The 20,085-nt window shown below is 41.8% G+C and overlaps 1 protein-coding gene across 1 annotated transcript in view; it reads left to right on the top strand.

Moving 5' to 3' along the window:
• reck (reversion-inducing-cysteine-rich protein with kazal motifs) overlaps nucleotides 1-20,085 on the top strand; it is a 170,180-nt gene that overhangs the window by 75,085 nt on the left and 75,010 nt on the right. Inside the window, exons 7-9 of the mRNA XM_078539778.1 lie at nucleotides 9,751-9,825; nucleotides 10,125-10,161; nucleotides 19,427-19,512. Of these exons, the coding sequence (XP_078395904.1) occupies nucleotides 9,751-9,825; nucleotides 10,125-10,161; nucleotides 19,427-19,512 (198 nt within the window). The remainder of the gene's footprint in view (nucleotides 1-9,750; nucleotides 9,826-10,124; nucleotides 10,162-19,426; nucleotides 19,513-20,085) is intronic.

Here is a 20,085-nt window from a genome sequence, read left to right as displayed (position 1 = left end):
GCTATGCCCTCTAATTTTCTAGTCTTGCCAATCCAGCAAAAGTAGCTTCTCTCTATCTACTCTATCTTTTCCCTGAATAACTTGAAAACTTAGATCAAGTTACCCCATAACCTTTTAAATTCCAGGGAATGCAGCCTGTAATCTCACCTCATAATTTAACCCGTGGAGTCCATTCTGGTAAATCAATGCTGCACACCCTCCAAGGGCAGTATTCCCTTCCTAAGGTGTGATGCCCAGAACTGATCATGGCACTCGAGGTGTGATCTAACCAGGATTTTGTGACGTAACTTCAACCCCCTTGTATTCTAGCCCTCTAGATATAAAACCCAGCCAACATTCCATTAGCCTTTTGATTATTTTTTGTATCTGTTCATGACTTTTGATGATCTATGTATGTAGACCCCTGCTTCTCTTTGGACCTCCACTGTTTCTAGCCTTTTGCTGTTTAAAAAGTACCCTGTTCTATCCTTTTTAGGTCCAAAATAGATGATCTCTCATTCGCCTCATGACAATCTATTTACCACAGTTTTGTCCATTCCCATAATCTATCAATACCCCTTTGTAACTTTGTTTATTGCAAAACCACCTACCTTTGTTATCAGCAAACTTGGGGTTTGCTATCTCATCATCTAAGTTGTTGATAAATAAGGTGAATAGCTGAGGCTGCAACACAACCTTGTGGGACACCACTAGTTACACCCTGTCAATTAGAGCACCTGTCCATTAACTGCACTTTGTCTCCTGCCAGTCAACCAATTTCTTAACCGGGTCAATAATTTGCCTTTAATTTCATGGATTTCAACTTTGGCTAACAATCTTTGAGGGATTTTATCAAATGTCTTGTTGAATACCATTATACACATTCCATTATTAGCCACCTCTTCAAAAAATGCAATCAGGTTCATCAGGCATGACCTACTCTTTACTGATCCATGATCGCTCTTTGATCAGCTGAAAATTTTCAAGGTGTTCTGTCACTATTCTTAATTTTGGATTCTCATGTCAGCACTTCACAATTGGTAATGCGGTCCTGCCATTTGATATGCATGGCGTATATGAGTTGATGTTGGTGATGTATGTTAGCCTCTTTAATTTGGTTGTGGTAGTATTGCCAGGTTTCATAAGTACGGAAGAGTTTAGTGCACAACCATATATTGAACCCACTCAAAACTTGTTCTTTCCATATACAACACAACCTTTAAGAAGTTGACAATATTAGAAATAATAGCTGAAGTAAGCCATTTGCTCCTTCAAGCCTGCTCTGCCATTCTTTCATGGGGTATGAGCATTGCTGGCAACACCAGTATTTGTTGCTCATCTCTAATTGCCCTCGAAGGTGGTAGTGAGCTGCTTTCTTGAACAGCTGCAGTCTATCTGGTGTAGTAGGTACACCCACAGTGGTGTTAGGTAAGGCAGTTCCAGGATTTTGATTCGGTGACAGTGGAAAAAAAGGCGATATAGTTCCATGTCAGGATGGTGTGTGGCTTGGAGAGGAACTTGCAGGTGGTGGTGTAACCATGTGTCTGCTACCCTTGTTCTTCAGGCTGCTAGAGGTCAAAAGTTGGAGGGTGCTGTTAAAGGAGGCTTGGCGAGTTGTTGCAGTGTATCTTGTCGATGGTGTACACTGTGTGCCGCTGGTGGAGGGAGTAAGTATTTCAGGTGGTTGATGGCGTAACTATCAAAGGGGCTGCTTTGTCCTGGATGGTGTTAAGCTGCGTGAACGTTGTTGGACCTGCACTCATCCAGGCAAGTGGGAGAGTATTCTGTCACACTCTGACTTGTGCCTTGGTAGATGGGATGGATAGGCTTTGGGGATTTAGGAGGTGAGTTACTCGGCACAGAATTCCTAGCCTCTGAGCAGCCATTGCAGCCACAGTATTTATATGGCTACAATTCAGTTCAGTTTTTGGACAATAGATATTGATGGTGGGGGATTTAGCCATGGTAATGCTGTTGAATGTCAAGAGGAGAATGTTAGATTCTCTCTTGGAGATGGTCGTTGCCTGGCATTTGTGAGGTGTGCAAGTTACTTGCCACTTATCAGCCTGAGCCTGAATGTTGTCGAGGTCTTGCTGCATGTTGACACAGAATGCTTCAGTATCTGAGGAGCACAAATGTTATGGAACACTGCAATCATCAGCAAACATCCCCACTTCTGCTCTTATAATGGAGGGAAAGCCATCGATGAAGCAGCTGAAGGTGGTTGGGCTTAAGAAGAACTTCTGCAGCAATGTCCTGGGCATGAGATGGTTGGCCTTCATTAACCACAACCGTCTTCTTTTGTGCTAGGTATGACTCCAATCAGTGGAGAGCTTTGTCCATATTTGGATCAAGGCTGTAATGAGGCCTGGAGCTGAGCAGCCCTGGTACTGAGCCTGAGTGAGTTGGTTATTGCTGTGTAACAACTGCTTGATAGCACTCTCAACAACACCTTCCATGATAATTGAGAGTAGCCTGATGGTGTCATAATTGACAGGATTGGATTTGTCCTGTCTTCTGTGGACAGGACATATTTGGTTAATTTTTCTGCTTAATTGTCTGATAAATGCCAGTGTTTTAGCTATGCTGGAACTGCTTATCCAAAGGGCAGGCTAATTCTGGAATATAAGCCTTCAGTTTTCAGTACTACTGCCAGGATGTTGTCAGTGCCCATACCCTTTGCTGTATCCAGTGCCTTCGGCCGTTTCTTGATATCACATGGAATTAATTGAATTGGCTGAAGACCGACATCTGTGATGTTGGAGGCCTCATGAGGAAGTCAAGTTGGATCATCCAGTCGGCGCTTTTGGCTGAAGATAAATGCAAATGCTTCAGCCTCGTCTTTTGCACTGTGCTGGGCTTCCTTATCATTGAGGATGGGGCTGCTTATAGAGCCCCCTTCTCTGGTTAGGATTGCAGAGCTTTGACCTGATCCATTGTTTGCGGAATCACTTTGCCCTGTCTTATCAAACATTCCTTCCATCACACATGCATGTAATCCTGCAGCTTCACCAAATTGGCACCTCATTTTTAGGTATGCCTGGTGTTGCTCCTTTGCCTACTCTCCTGCCCTCTTCTTTGAACTATGGCTGCTCCCCTGGCTTGTTAAGAGCAATGGACTTGTTGGGTTGTGAGATTAGAGTGTGGTTGAATACAGTTGTGCTGCTGAAGACCCACAGTACTCATGGATGCCTACTCTTAAGCTGCTAGATCTTTTCTGAATCTATCCCATTTAGCATAGTAATGGTGCCACACAGCATGATAATGGTATTCTCAGTGTGAAGCCGGGACTTCATCTCCACAAGGAGTCCGGTCACCACTTCCAATGCTGTCATGGACACTTTGTTATAGACTTCTCATTCGAGTTTGTCCAAGCTGTGAGTTATTTCATCATCTGTAGGCCCTTTCATTCTGAAGAGTCCGTTGTAGACAGATGCATCTGCAACAAGTAGATTGGTGAAGATGAGATCAAGTAAGTTTTTCCCTCTTGGTTCCCTCACCAGCTGCTGCAGACACAATCTGGCAGATATGTTCTTCAGGACTTGGCCAGCTCAGTCAGCAGTGGTGATACCCTGCCACTCTTCATGATGGGAATTGAAGTTCCCCTACCCAGAATATGTTCTTGTCCTTGCTACCGTCAGTGCTTCTTCCAAATGGTATTCAATATGGAGGGGTACTGATTCATCAGCTGTGGGGGTAGGGGGGCATATGTGGTAATTAGAAGGAAGCTTTTTTCCCCCATGTTTGACCTGAAGCCATAAGACTTGGGACCTGGAATCGATGTTGGGGACTCCCAGGGCAAATCCCTCCTGTCTGTATACAACTGTGCTGCCATCTCTAGTGGGTATGACCTGCCAGTGGGACAGGACATACCCAGGGATGGCAATGGAGGAGTCTGGGACATTGGCAGTAAGGTATGATTCAGTGAGTATGAATATTTCAGGCTTGACTAGTCTGTGGGTCAGCGCTTAAAAATTTTAGCCAAGCCCCCAATAAGGAGGATGTTGCAGGGTCTACTGGGCAAAGTGTGCCATTGCCTAGAGTGATGCTGGGTGGTCTGTCCAGTTTTATTCCTTTTCAACTTTTCTGCAGCTGTTTGGTAAAATTATGTGGCTTGCTGGGCCATTGCAGAGGACAGTTAAGAGGTAACCACATTGTTGCAGGTCTAGAGTCACATGTAGATCAGACTATGTAAGGACTGCAGATTTTCTTCCCTGAAGAACATTAGTGAACCAAATGGGTTTTTACATCAATCCAGTAGTTTCATGGTCACCTTTACTGAGACTAGCTTTTAATTCCATATTTATTAATTAATTGAATTTAGCTTCCTTTAGCAGCCGTGGTTGGAAAAAGCTCTGATATGTTGTCAACCTGAAACATTGACTATCTTTCTCTCTCCACAAATGCTGCCTTACTTGCTAAGTATTTTCAGCATTTTCTATTTAGTTTAGATTCCCAGCATCTGTAGTATTTTGCTTTCGTAAAAGAATTAATCAAGCCTTGTAACCAGTGCATAGCATCCAAATTTGTTGACCTTTGTTAGGGATATTTCCTGTGCGCCAACATCTTGGCTACTTTCCTTTTTTTAATATGGAAAGTTCACCCATATTTTTGCAGATAGGCATGGCTTGATCAGTGATGTTGGATAGTAATTTAAAATCCTAATGTCACTTGCGAAAATATTTCAGCTTTGGTAGTAATTAGTGTGCAGCCTCCCATGCCCTTCATTGGGCAGAAGCAGTCTCTCATGCTTTGTAAAATTCCTTCAGAAAATTGTGAATATTTTACGTGTGTTGGTTAGCAAACACATAAAACTATCCTGCTCCACAGATGCTGCAGAGCATTTCCAGCATTTTCTGTTTTCACTACAGATTTTCACCTTCCACAGCATTTTGCTTTGGTAAGCTATTGTCTTACATCTGCCATCATTCTAAGCACTAGACTGGAAAATTGTTGCACTGCACGTTGTCCTGCTTTCCAAGGAATTGACTGGGGTACTACGAATAAAGCAAAAAGCTAAGAAATAGCTTGCACATATTTAGAAGGGGAAGTTCCTGCCTAACAAATCTCTTTGAACACTTTGAAGAGGTTACAAATAGGGAAATAGTGGAACTCCTTACAGAATTCAACAAGGTGGCACGGCAGAGGCTGTTGAGCAAGATTAAGACTCAGATTGGGGGTAATATACTAGCATGGAGTGAGAATTGATGAAAGGACAAAAAACAATGGGAATAAATGGGTCATTTTTGGAATGGAATCGTGTAGCAGAGTGCCTCTCGGATCAGTGCTTGGGTCTCAGTTATTTACAAATTGTATCAATAACTTAGGGAACTAAGAGTAAAATATATAGTAGATGATCGGCCATGTTCGCATTCAGTGGCAGAGCAGGCTCAAAGTTGGATGGCCTACTCCTCTTCCTATTCCTTATGTTTAATTTTGGAGATCGTAGAAAACGTCTCATGATCAGCCCCTCAAGTATGTTATCTGTGATTGATGTCAGGCTTATGGGTCTGTAATTCCCTGGATCTGATTAGCCACTACTTGTAACCCTGTTGTCGGATGGTGTACTTTGTGTGGATGATTTAGACTTGTTCATAGGAAGCATAATAATAGTAAAACAAATAGGGGATTTCAACTGATAGTGAGAAGTAATGTTCAAAAAAGTGTGATGATGACTTCAAAATGTTAGTGGCAGATGGAATATAATGTGGTAAAATGTGAGACAATGTGTTTTGGAAGGAATATTAATACATGCTTAGTGGAAAGATGTTGAACTATGTGATTCAAATACCTTTCAAATTCCTTAAGTGTCGTATGGGTAGACAAAGCCATAATAAAGCCTATAGTATTTTGGAGTTTTTAACTGTGACAAAAGAGTACAAGAGTAAAGATGTAATGACTAAGCTTTGCAAACCAATGGTTGGCTATGCCATGTGTGTGGCTTTGGGGTCTCATTAAAGAAAGGATATTAAAACCACAGAGAGTGGAGAACTTAGCTTCAATCTCATTATCCTAGGATACCATTGTCCTAATGAATCTTTGTGGAGACCAAGCTACAGAAAATGAAATCACCAAGTGGGAGAAAAATAGATGTGGTTTCAGAAAAATCACAGCTTACTTTTTAGATCCATGAGCTATCCCACAGAAAATCTGATATTTATACATTATTAAAAATGTTGCAGAGTGTGTGCAATTCCTGTCCATAAACCATATATCCCCATTGTAATTTTTGGATGTTTTTTGCCCATATTTGCCATTATAAATTGCTATGTCAGCTCATTAACTTTTGCTATGCGAACTTCCCTGTAATTATACCCTGTCTTCCTTCTGTATATATCTTTGCTTATGGGCAGTGCCATGGGCAGTTTTCTGGTATTATAAATTACTATAAGACAGCCTATCCTCCTTCCCACCATTAATAATAGACAAGTCATTTACTCCATTGTGCAATACTGCCATCGTTTTGGGGTCTTTACGTTAGCAATTTCTGTAGGTCAACTGTCACTGGCCACTCCTGTAAATGGGCCTCATGTCCCTTATCCTGCCCAATATCTAGGTATCTCATGGCAAGACAGAGGAATTTCAACAGAGAACCCTTAATCTATACACTACCCATTGGAATGTAGTCTCTTCAAAAGTGGAACAAATATACACATTTGTTAGGTCGAGACTCTGTATCAGAACCAACAAGAATTTAAATCAAACAAGGATATGTATGGTATTCAGAATAAAACAGTCTCTTCTTGATATATAAAATAATAAAGATGCCTTTAATTTTGCCTATATTTCTATAACTTCAATCTGCCCATTTCCTTGCTGTACCAGGCAAAAAAACTTAAAACATATAGTCCTTCAGTTGTCAGCTGAAAAGTTCAAACACTGACGAGATTACAGACTACTTTGGGCAAATTTATTCATAGAAATATGATCCAGGTTCTGTTGGGCAGGCATGATGGGCAGCTGGCCTTTTCCTGCCTGTCAACTTTGAATGTTTCATAAGATTGAAGTTACATTGAAACAAAACGCAGTAGATGACTGCATCCCTCTTAATTACATTAGATCAATAGATGTCCATCAATATTGAATAGATAGCCAGCAGTTGAAAGTGACAAAAATACCAGTGATTGAACTTGATGGCCCAGGTCAATTGATGCCTTAGACAGCCCTTTATGCACCTTATGGCCAATTTGACTGATCTGAGACGATAAAGCTTTTCGGTTGAGAAATGACCTCAAGTGTTTACCCGATACCATCTTAGATATATGGAGCCCAAATCAAAAGTTTTTTTCCACTAAACAAATTGCATTAACATGGCATCTTTACTGTGCTATAATATCCCAAGGCACTTTGCAACATAATTAGACAAAATTTAACTCTGAGCTACATAAAGAACTATTAGGACACGTGATTAGAAGCATGGTTTTAAAAAAAGTCAGTTTTAAAGAGCATCTTATAGGTGGTGGTAGCTGGAGAGCCAGAGATGTTTAGCGACAAAAACCAGGCAAAAAAGTACTTTTTTTTTTGCATACATCACATGTATGCATAATATAAACATTCATAATCATGAAGTAATCTATTCTCCTGCTCAAAATAAGTGACCATTACTGTGTATGTTAAGTACAGGTCAAGTATCCTTTATCTGAAGCCGCTGGGGCCAATTGTGTTTTGGTATTCGGATGCAATAAGCCCTACCGTATTGGGTATTGTTAGGATAAGTAACTAGTGAGTTGTGGAAATCTAGCTAGCGTCACGACTCACTGGGGATAGTGCACTGTAATATCCAACCCCACTCCTCCCTGAGCCGTGACAAATGAGAGAAGTTTGTTTAGACCACCAAATTGCCCCAATTCTACCAAACTGTTTAGGTTAACAGAATATGAGCACCAGGTTTGTAAACTTAAGTAAATAACTGTTTGTTAAACAAATTGTCCATAACCAGTGATAAAAGAAATAAATATGAACTGCTAACCTTTAACTCTATAACTTAAACTCTACCCCTTCTTAAACCCCTATACGCAAGCGCACGCACACAAAACATGGATTTTAAGGGTGAGATAGCACCAATTTGGAGTACAGGATTAGATGGGTTGACTTTGATTGCTTTCTTCCAAATTCCTTGCAGGTTGTTGTGGCTGACATGAGTGGTCTCCCGGCACTTGCTGTCTGTGGTTCTCTGGTTGAAACTTGCTTTTAATGTCTCTACTGGTGATTTTTCCCCGTTTCCTCCTGAACAGGGGTTTCTCAAAGAAAGCAGGATTCGGCGATGTGAGGAATAGCCAGCTAGCTACTATGGCAGCATTACTGGAGTCTTATAAAACACAGGAGGGAGGGGTTTCAAGTCTTTCCACTCTTTTAAGGCTAGGAGCTGATCTGCTGCACTATCCCCACACAGAACCTGGCCACTTGGCCAGGAGCCAATCAAAACATCTTCACTAGGCAGTTCCCACTTAAACCAGGCGTCCTTTCCAGCAGCATTTTGTCCAACTTGGCAAACACTGTTCCATAATAGCAACATTTTAGATTTTCTTCTTCCTGCTCCAGTGAACAACTCTTTTAAACTGCAGCCATGGTAGTTTTTAAAGCCACAGTCCAATCTTAAAACCACAGTTCAAGCAAAAAATAAAAATATGTTCTTGACACTAGTAATGAGGAGTTGGAGAAAACGTTTTGTGTCCCTCAGTGGTACATTAAAGGTTTTGGGAAGGAAGGGAAAGCAGTCTCTGACAGACTGGACTTGGAACTCATACCTGTACTTCCAAAGACTTGTGGATTCCATTTGGATCAGTGTAGTAATCTGATGTGTAATATACCTTTAAGACAAGTGTTGTATTATAAGATCACATGATCTTAATATCCAATAGCAGAGTAGTGCGGGCTACCTCTGGGAGAGTCTTGAGTTAGACACTGAAGAGTAAAGACAGAGATTGAGTTGTGAGCACACAAGTGTAACTGCTGAGTTTCGTTTGTAAATAAACAACATTTGTTTATTCTAACAACGATCTGCTGATGTTCTCTGTCTCTGTACCAACTCGGTCACCCTGAAACAAGCGTGCAACCTGGATCCTTTAGCCCCAACAAACCAAGGGCACTGGATCCAACAATCAGATATCGTTATTTGCCCCGGGGGGGGGGCGTGGGCAGCATTTTCTTGGCTGAACTTAGTTGCCATGATAGAGTTTGGGTCAGCAGCAAAAACTCTCTCAGCAACTTGGCACAAGGTAAGGCAAACAACTAGAATTCTCACGCTAAAGGTCAGGCCTAGTTGGTGAGGTTCGTGTTGGTTCAGGTCACAAACTTCCCGTGCCAAAAAGTTCGCTTTTCAGATGCACGGATAAAGGATACTCATCCTGTAGTTTTTAAAAATGTGATTGATCAAGGAAAACTGCTGTTTCTATTGTTATGAGTTCCATTTGAGTGAAGACAGTTGCTTCTAAGATACTGGCACAATGGTAATCTCTAAGAATTAGTTTTCTTGATACCAGGAGCATGTTGGGCTGACATGGGAAGAAAAAAGGTAGCCCTACATACTAAAAACTTTCTTCCTTCTTCAAGCTTACTTCAGCTGTGCCACTTCTGTTGTGTTTCAGTTGAAAATGTACGTGTGAAAAGTGTGATGTCCTCATAGCATAGCAGCAAATGCAGAACTATTATGGCACACAAACTCTTAAATTTCAATCATAGATCTGTAAAAACCTTATGCTGTATAAAATAAATGTACTGTTTGTTTAAGTTGGTGTGTGCTTAATTTTACAATATTATTTTGTCTGTCAGCTTACATCCACAAAAAGTGAGTCTCGGCTGAAACATCTCCTGCAACGATTGCCTGGCTACTGTCCCGAATCCATGGTAAGAGGAATGTGGCCTATTCTTAATTTAAAACTACCAATTTACTTGCTGCGTATTATTGCCAGTACATGAATGTTGTACTGGTCTGAGATATCTTTTAGCTAAGATTAATGTGGAGTGCCAAAACTTTGTTATACTGACAACCTGCATTGTTGTCTCCCCAGGGAAATTTTAACTTGATGATCTTTCAGTGATTAAGTTACATAGTCACCTGTAGCTGAAAGTACTTGATAAATAAGTGACCAAAATATATTTTTAAAGGCTTCAAAGGTTTTTAAATGTGTTGTTTTTTTCTTCAGCTTGAATTCTGGGTTTGCATTAACTCTTCTTTGCCTGGTAAGTGATATTGAGTTATTTGAAATGAATGAACGATTATACAACAACTTTTATTTATGTAAAACCTTAACATAGCCCTATGCTATTCCACAGGAGTATTATCAAGCAAAACTTGACACCAAACTGCATAGGGAGATATTTGGGCAGATGGTTTAACGAGTGTCCTGAAGGTAGAAAGAGGTTTAAGGAAGAACATCCAGAGCTTAAGGTCTTGGTAGCTGAAGATGTGGCCACTAGGATGAAGCAATTAAAATCATGGATGCTCGAGAGGCCAGAATTGGAGGAGAACAGATATCTTAGAGGGTTGTAGGGCTGGAAAAGATTACAGAAATAGGGAGGAGCGAGGCTGTGGAGGATTTTGAAAGCTGAGAATTTTAAAATCGAAGCACTGCCCAAGTGGGAGCTGAAGTAGCTCAGCGAGTACAGGAGTGATGGGCGAATGGAACTTTGTACAAGTTCAAACACAGGCAGCAAAGGTTTGGATGATCTTGGGTTTACGGAAGGTGGGAGGCCAGCCAGGAGTGCATTGGAATGGTCAAGTCTAACAGTAACAAAGACAGATGAGCTGAGATAGGGGTGGAGATGGGGAATGTTATGAAAGTCGAAATAGGCAGTCTTATGATGGCAGGTGGTTAAAACCTCATTTTGGGGTTAAATGTGAGGCCAAGATTTCAAACACTTGATTCAGCCTTAGTTGCCAGGGAGAGAGATAAAATCAGCGGTTAGGAAACAGAGTTTGTGACATTATCTTTGATCTTTCCAATATTTAGTTGAAGGAACTTTCAGCTCATCCAGTACTGGATGTTGGACAAGCAGTTTGGCAATTTAGAAGCGGAGTTGAGAGGTGGTGATGAGGTAGAGCTAGGTGTTGCCTGTGTACTTGTGAAAATTGATGCTGATGCTGTATGAAATCGCTGAGAGAATGTAAACAAGCATTGCAAGGGAATGGACAAGGATAAATTCTGGATGATACCTGAAGTAACAGTGCTGGAGTTGGAAGACACCATTGCAGGTGAAATTCTGGCTATGACATAAGAATGGAACTGGGCAAGTAGAGTAGCTTCCAGCTAGGAGGTGGAAGAGAGGCATCGGAGGAGGATGGTGTAGTCAACAGTGTCAAATATTGCAGAGAGGTCAAGGAAAATGAGGCCGGATAGTTTACTGTTGCCACAGTCTCATAGGATGCCATTTGTCATTTTGATAAGAGCTGTGACAGAGGCAGAAATAGATTTGAGGAAAGAAATGAGTCCTGGGAAAAATGGGTGATGACAGCACTTACAAGGACTTTGGAGATGAAAGAGAGTAGTTTGCAAAGCCAGAAGGATCAAGGAATTATTTTTTTTTCAGGATAGGGGTGATGATGGCAGATATGCAGGTGAAGGGGACGGAACCTGAAAAGAGAGAGCTGCTAACAATATCAGCTAACATGGGAGCCAGGAGTGAAGTTGGGCGGTCAGCAGTTTAGTGGGAATAGGGTTCAGGGGGCAGGATTTGGGTCTAATGGATACGATGAGCTTGGAGAAAACACTAGAGGAGACAGAAGAGAAAATTGCTAAAGATGTGAATTCAGGCTTAGGGCAGAGGGAATCGTTAGAAGAAGTTTGGCCTTGTGGGCTAGGGGAAGAGAGCGAAGTGTTGATGGCGGATCAATGGATGGTCTTGATTTGAGTGAAAAGTCCCATGAGCTCCTCGCATTTGTTGGAGGTGAGTGCAGAGGAGATATTTACATGGAAAGGAAAGGTAAAAGGACCTTAATTTGAAATGAACGATTGGCAGCATCTGATATATTAAATTCCAACCTTACTGTTTACTAATTTGAAACACTCTTTGCTGTAGCTTTAGAGTTTCTGTTTTGAGTTTTCTGCTCTGCTGAAAACCATGATCAGAACATACTGTTCAAACTGCTTCACAGGATACCTCTTTTGGAAAAAAAATAAAAATAACTAAATTATTACTCTTTTGAGTGGGTTTGCACTTGTTTTGAATCTTCACCCTTATGAAAGTGTAGGTGGGACTTCACTTTGGTACAGGACAGATTTGGAACTTTGATTCATGGTGAGGTGGAACATTGCACTGAAAGACTGCGACTTGTGTAGTAATAAACACCAAGCTAGTTTAAAGCCCTGGAACTTCCTGGTGCAATTATCAGTCAAGCTGCACTTCTACTTACTTAAATGGGGAAGGCAAGTTATGCCTGGACAGAGCATAGAGAAACACAGGAACAGGAGCAAACCATTTAGCTCCTTGAGCCTGTTCTGCCATTCAGTGAGATCATGACTGACCTGTAACCTAATTCCTTTGCCCCATACCCCTACATAGCTGTGGTTAACAAGAATCTATCAATTTGAGATTTAAAATTAAGATTTGATCTAGCATCAGTGTTACCATTTTCAAAAGAGCTTCAATCTTCTACCACCTTTTGTGTAAAACTGTTTCTTAATTTCACTCCTGAAATGCCTGACCCAAATTTTTAGACTCCATTCCCTAGTCCTTGACTCTCCAACCAGCAGGAACATTTTCTATCTATCTGCTCTGTTTGCTGCAATGTTTTGTAAACTTCAGTCAAATCATCACTTAACTATCTAAATTCCAGGGAATACAACCCTAGTCAGTATAATCCCTCCACATATTTTAAGCCTTGGAGTCCAGGTGCCATTCTGTTAAATTTGCACTGCACTTTCTCCAAGGCCTGTATATCCTTCCAAACTGAGTGCAGACAACTGTTCATAGCACTCGAGGTGTAGTCTGACCAGGATTTTGTATAGTTAGTTGAAGCATTATTTCTACCCCACTAGCATTCTAGTACTCTGCCTATAAAGACCAGCATGCCATAAGACTTCTTTATTGTTTTCTGTATCTGTTCATGACCTATGAACCTGAATCCCCCAGTCTCTTTGGAATCCCTATATGTTGGTCAATGCTAGATTGCCAATTTGGAAGGCAGCTTACTTGGAAAGAATTATGTATTCTCTTTTGCTGAGACAATACATTTCAGGATGCTCGTCCCTTATTCCTTTGCTGTGAGCAATTCCCTGAGTTCAAAAAAGGTGAGAGCACCATTGTATTTTGTTCGTAAGATGATCCAGTGACATCAAGAGTACATAAAAATTCCAGTGGTGAATTTTATTTTTGCAAACATACTGTCCCTTGGGTTACCAAAATAGTAACAGTTTAAACTGTGGAAGCAGAATCAAAAAGTGCTGTTAATACTCAACAGGTCAGGCAGTATTTGTGGAGAGAGAAACATGTTTTAAGTAATAATCTTTTGCCAGTTCATGTGTTAACTTTGATTTTCTCTCCACAGATGCTGGCTGCCCTGAGTATTTCTTGCATTTCTGTCTTTTTTTTATTTCCAGCATCTGGAGTATTTGCTTTTGTAAACTGTGGAAATGTTCTTTTTGGGTTTGAAGATCTATTTGATGAATAAAAGGTGGCATTTAAGCACTCAATTTTGTAACTGTATAGTTATTGATTTCTCATAAAACTTAGAATTTTATAGCACAGAAACAGGCCATTCGGCTCAGGTCTATTCTGGTTTCTATGCTCCACTTGAGTTTCTTCCCACTCCACTTCATCTCATTCGATCAACATATCTTTCTATTCCCTTCTTCCTCATGCATATCTAACTTGACTTCATGCAACCATGCTATTTGTCTCAACCACTGCACTTGGTAGTGAGTTCCACATTCTTGCCACCCTTCACAGAACATAGGAATTGCTCAACAAAAATAGACAACGGCCAATCTAGTTTGCCTTCTACCATCATACTATTTGCATGATACAGTGATAATGGCGTTGTTGACTAATTATGATTATCAATCTATATTAGTCTATAACAGACTGAGATATGAGACATGGAAAACATAACAGTTGTGGAAGGCTTTGATAATCATAGGTTCAATGTCATCTGTTTTTCCCACACATATTGCACTTAATGTCTCAAGTTATTCATGTACTGGAGCCTGAATGACTCAGTTGGTAGCACTGCTTGCCTGAGTCAGAGGCCCCAGGTTCAAGTCCTACTTCAGGAATTATTTGCCATGGAAGGAGCATTCACACCTTTCAGAGCAGGTTCTTGATCAGCCTGCAAAACCCTTACAACGCTCCATGCTGTTTCCAAGGGAGAAAAGGATGTAAGATATGCAAAACAAACACATACTGTGTCCCAAAGAACTCCGCAGATATTTATCTAGCATTTTTTGTGGCTTCCTTCCTCTTAGCTACTGCTATTGTCCCTGGCACTGAATACCTATTTGTCTATTCAATACTTCCAGGAGTGATAGCTGAACCCACCTCAGTCTCCACGACAGACACAAGCCCCTGGCATCACCTGAGCTGAAGAAAGTTGCGTGTGATTCCATGTTCCACTTTTATTTGAGGCCTCCTGTCGCCTCTTCCTACCTTGATGGACAATGGTTCCCTTCCCCACTTCATTAACTTGCTCTGCCTGCAGGGCTGTAATTTCCTAGAAGGTGCATTTCAGAGATCTGCAGTCCTTGGCATGTAACAAAAACATTTAGATACGTTTAGAATGTAGGAAAAGACTCTAGCGCGCTTCGCAGGGATGTAATTTTAAAAACCGATGCTGATCCAGGAAGGGGGATAATATAGCAGGGGTGACCCAAGAACTTTGCTAAATAGCAGCATATAGGAATAGTTATTTAAAAACACTCAAAATAATAGCTAACTGAAATGACTGATAATCTAAACCTAAAGGCAGGACAGAAGGATTGAAAACTCAACGTGACCCCAGCAGTCCACACTTCCTCTGTGATCTGTTTTATGAACTGTTACTCCTTTTCTTCCTCCTGCACTGTGGTGTGTGGCTGCTCCTCATCTAGAAACAGACACATCCTGTGCAACAATTATTGTGTCAGCTCTTCATGACATGTGATGTAGGGCACCACTGTTGTGCTCCAGGGATAAGAACATTATTTCAGCACCCTGAAATATTTGCTTAATCAGGTTGCTATCTCTGAGTGTGCCTCTTCTTAGACTGTTCGATGGAGAATATGGGGTTTATATATTCATATTCCAACCACAATTTGAGGAATAGCCCATATCCATGGAACCAACTATGAAGTTACCATCAGTCTAGGATTAGTGGGAAACTTAAAATTCCATTAAAAGGCTTCAGTTTGAGACAAATGTTCTCAGTTCTAAGTCAGATGGAAAATCAACTTCAACAATAAGTATTCACATTAGTATACCTGAATGGATACATTGGCTGAATCATGATTCTATGGCAGGCATGAAGGAATTAGGATCCTTTGGGACTTATGTTAACTAACTAGTTGTATTTGTGAGAGTTCAATCGAGGACTTTAAGACTATGCTCATCAATAAAGTTTCATTTATTCAACGTTTCATCCTCCAAATAAGTTAAGGTTACAAACTAAGCAAATTTGATTCAGGAAATTATATCTAGTGTTTATACTTCCGGAGTTTAATCTTCCCAGGTGAATTCAAATTCCTGTTACAATCTGTCAGTTTGTAAACCTTTCTTGACCACAAAGGAAGCAACTCCCTTTTCAGGAATTTCCTCAGGCTTCTCCACTGATCTGGGTACTGTACTCAGCAAGTATATATTTTAGTTCAGTGCTTGTATGGCTTCTCAGCTGGGCATTGACTACAAGCACAACCATGAATAATGAACAAGAACTCTATTTATTATTCACCCTGTTAGGTGTCTCTGATCATGCACAAAATATTAACTGGTTTTTGAGATGTGTTTTGTAGATCAGACTGAGGTGGCCTTACAAGATGCCCAAAATGTGTTGTGCTTGAAATTTAAAAGAAAATAAATCCGGTAGACAGTAACTGGAGCCAGACTGCAACCACATAAAACTTAACATACAGGAGCCAGGATGTGGCAAAGCCATCAGTAGTGGGCTTGCAGCTCGTTCAGCTGCCAGATGGTTTGTGATTACCACTTTCCGAGTGAAAGTATATCTAGATGCGTAGATGGGTATACGTGATGAACACATTTTTTGATAACTTCAGGCTGAAAGTTATCAAAGTTTGCAGTGTGTCCAACCAGCTCACAAGCTTTGTAGTTGGGGTGTAAAATTCATTTACGGGATGACGAAGGTCCACCTGTGTGTTCTAGGTAGGCTCACTGTGCCAAAACAGTGATTTGGAGCTATCCAGATATCACACGGTACAAATGGATGATGTGGCACCAGGATCCCAAATTTGGGAAACGTAGGTCCAGGCAACACCAGTGTTGTTTAGTGATAAAAAACGAAACATGAAACACCAAAATGGGTCCCGCATATTATTTTTGAAGGTGTTTTGGTGTGAGTTCCTATATTTGTCATTGTTGCTGCATCCTCAAAGGGATGGCAGAGGAGTACCTGTAGCCTGTGCACACAAAGGATGCAGGAAGTATGGGGGCAGCAGTGGCTATGCCTCTGGGTTTGCAGCGCGATTGGGAGATTGAACAGAGGTTGCAGAGAGGGTGCGTTCTGTGCCATCCTTCTAAATTGGAGCTGGACTCCTCCATTAGATCTCCTGAGGCTGTGCTGGCAGGTCCTCAAGTCCAGACTCTAGGAGTTGACCTTCATGGCCACCTACTGCCATTTCTTTTTGAAGGTGGTCCTTGAGGGATCATGGTGTGCCTGCTCCTGCCCACCTGCACCACTAATTCCTGCAGTGCTGTACCCATCACGATGGATCTTTCAGTCTACCAAAATTACAACCTCTGCCTGTCCTCAATTATAGAAAGTCTTGTTACAATCCAAGCAGGAGCTAATATTCTTTGTGGTACTATTCAGGGTGACTCAATAGAAGGTTTTTCTATCTTGAGTTCTATTTGTACTTATGAGATGAATCATGAATTCAAAGACTATTTTAAGAACTTCACAACAAAAACAAAAATACCTGGAAAAACTCAGCAGGTCTGACAGCATCTGCGGAGAGGAATACAATTAACGTTTCGAGTCTGAATGACTCTTCATCAGAACTAAGGAAAAGTAGAAAAGAGGTGAAATATAAGCTGGTTTAAGAGGGGGTGGGACAGGTAGAGCTGGATAGAGGGCCAGTGATGGTGGAGATTGCCAAAAGATGTCATAGATAAAAGGACAAAGAGGTGTTGACGGTGGCGACATTAGCTAAGATATGTGCTAATGGTGACATTAAGGGTAAAAAGCAGGACGAGCAAGGTACAGATAGCCCTAGTGGGGGCGGGGTCGAAATAGGCGAAAAGGTAAAGATAAAACAATGGGTGGAAATACATTTTAAAATAATGGAAATAAGTGGGAAAAGAAAAATATATATAAATTATTGGAAAAGGGGGGATCGGAAAGGGGGTGGGGATGGAGGAGAGAGTTCATGATTTAAAGTTGTTGAAGTCAATATTCTGCCCGGAAGACTGTAAAGTGTCTAGCCGGAAAATGAGGTGCTGTTCCTCCAGTTTGCGTTGAGCTTCACTGGAACATTGCAGCAGGCCAAGGACGGACATGTGGGCATGAGAGCAGGGTGGTGTGTTGAAATGGCAAGTGACAGGGAGGCCTGGGTCATGCTTGCGGACAGACCAAAGGTGTTCTGCAAAGCGGTCACCCAGTCTGCGTTTGGTCTCTCCAATGTAGAGGAAACCGCATTGGGAGCAGCGAATGCAGTAGACTAGATTGAGGGAAGTGCAAGTGAAATGCAGCTTCACTTGAAAGGAGTGTTTAGGCCCTTGGACGGTGAGGAGGGTGGAAGTAAAGGGGCAGGTGTTGCACCTTCTGCGGTTGCATGGGAAGGTGCCGTGGGAGGGGCTTGAGGTGTAGGGGGTGATGGAGGAGTGGACCAGGGTGTCCCGGAGGGAACGATCCCTGCAGAATGCCGCCGGGGGTGTGAAGGGAAGATGTGTTTGGTGGTGGCATCGTGCTGGAGTTGGCGGAAATGACAGGGGATGATCCTTTGAATACGTAAGCTGGTGGGGTGATAAGTGAGGACAAGGGGCACCCTATCATGGTTCTGAGAGGGAGAAGAAGGTGTGAGAGTGGATGCGCAGGAGATGGGTCGAACATGGTTGAGGGCCCTGTCAACTACCGTGGGTGGAAACCCTCGGTTAAGGAAGAAGGAAGACATGTCAGAGGAACTGTTTTTGAAAGTGGCATCATCAGAACAGATGCGACGGAGGCGAAGGAACTGAGAGAATGGGATGGAGTCCTTACAGGAAGCGGGGTATGAGGAGCTTACCGACTCCCACAGCTACCTTGACTACAGCTCCTCACACCCCTCTTCCTGTAAGGGACTCCCCTTCCTCCTCAAGCTGTAATGCACTGTCTGTAGCTGACATTTGAAACATAATTTTTCCAGGGCACTGGTGATAGTGTTCTGACATGGAGCTGTACGATTGAAATTGATTTGGACTTCCTTCTTTCCGTTTGAGAGTTGGCTGAGATTAGGATTTGTTTTCTTATCCTCTCATCCAACATTCACTCGTGCATACTTTCCACTGTGCACCACTGGATAGCGATTTGGAGTTCTTCTGGCCCATGGGCACTGATGCCAATTATAGCTCCTTCGACAGCATCTTCCAAACCCATGACTACCACCATCTAGAAGGACAAGGGCAGCAGATAGATGGGAACACCACCACCTGGAAGTTCCCCTCGAAGCCACTCACCACCCTGACTTGGAAATATGTCGACGTTCCTTCACTGTTGCTGGGTCAAAATCCTGGAACTCCCTTCCTAACAGCAATGTGGGTATACCTACACCACATGGACTGCAACGGTTCAAGAAGGCAGCTCACCACCACCACCTCAAGGGCAACAAGGGATGGGCAATAAATGCTGGCCCGGTCAGCGAAGCCCACATCCCATGAATGAGTTTTTAAAAAGTGGCCTCACTAACTCAGCATAGACGGTGGATCAAACCCCAGACCTTCCTAATTTGTGTAGCCCAATGTGACATCACTTTCATCTTTGTTGAGCCATTGGTCAGTGCAATTTTTGGATATTGCAAAGTGCCATATTGTATTGCACCACTGTGCTACCTACATTCTCGAAAATATTCACCGCCTTGTCTTATTTTCATCTGATATTTTAAATCAAACACTTAAATTCTTTGTAATTTCAAAAGTCAAAAACTATTGCCGTCAACTGCTAATGCTTAAAACCAGCACAAATTACAATACTTAGAACACAATTGTTTATCTTACTGTATTTACGAATATCAAATATCAGTTTTTTTTCCCTTGTTAAGTTACTTTGATTATTTTAAATGAGAACAGCAATCATCAAATCTAAATGTTTTCTGGATTCAATTTATAGGAGCACCAAAGAAAACTGAAGGCTGGGTTGGCCTGGGTTGTTGTGAGTTGGCCATTGCTGGAGAATGTCGACGTGCATGTAGGCAGGTAATTTGCTTCAGCTCTGTATGGGTTTAGCCTATTAATTGAGGGAAGAACAAAAATACTTATTGATTTAGGGAGGAAGAATTTGCGTTCGGTGTCAGCTGTGGCTCAGTTCATAGCACCCTCGCCTTTGAGTCAGAAGGTTGTGGGTTCATGTCCCACTCCCGGAAAAAAAAAGTCAAGAACTGTGAATGTACTCGAAAGAGTTACAAGATGAAACAACACTTAATCATGTTCTCACAACATCCAAAAGTGCTTCCTAGCCAGTGAATTACTTTTGAAGTGTAGTCACTCTTGTTATGTAGGCAAATGTAATTTCAGTTTTATTTTGCACAGAGCAAGGCCCCGCAAACCAGCAGATTTGATAGATGACTACTTTACCAGTTTTTGCTCTTGCTTGTTGAGGTTGACTGTTGACCAGGACACTGGAGTTGCTGGGTAGAGATCCACCTCGATGCCAACTGACAGCGTACACATTGTGACTCGCATTTTGGTCAACACAGGCCAATGGTACAGATAGATCTGAGTTAGCTAATACCATTTGACATTCAAGGATGCAGCAGAGGCCTTGACTAA

The sequence above is a fragment of the Cetorhinus maximus genome, chromosome 4, assembly GCF_964194155.1.
Source record: "Cetorhinus maximus chromosome 4, sCetMax3.hap1.1, whole genome shotgun sequence".
NCBI lineage: Eukaryota > Metazoa > Chordata > Chondrichthyes > Lamniformes > Cetorhinidae > Cetorhinus > Cetorhinus maximus.
Note: the sequence above shows the minus strand (reverse complement) of the source record. Positions and strands in the feature narration are given on the sequence as shown.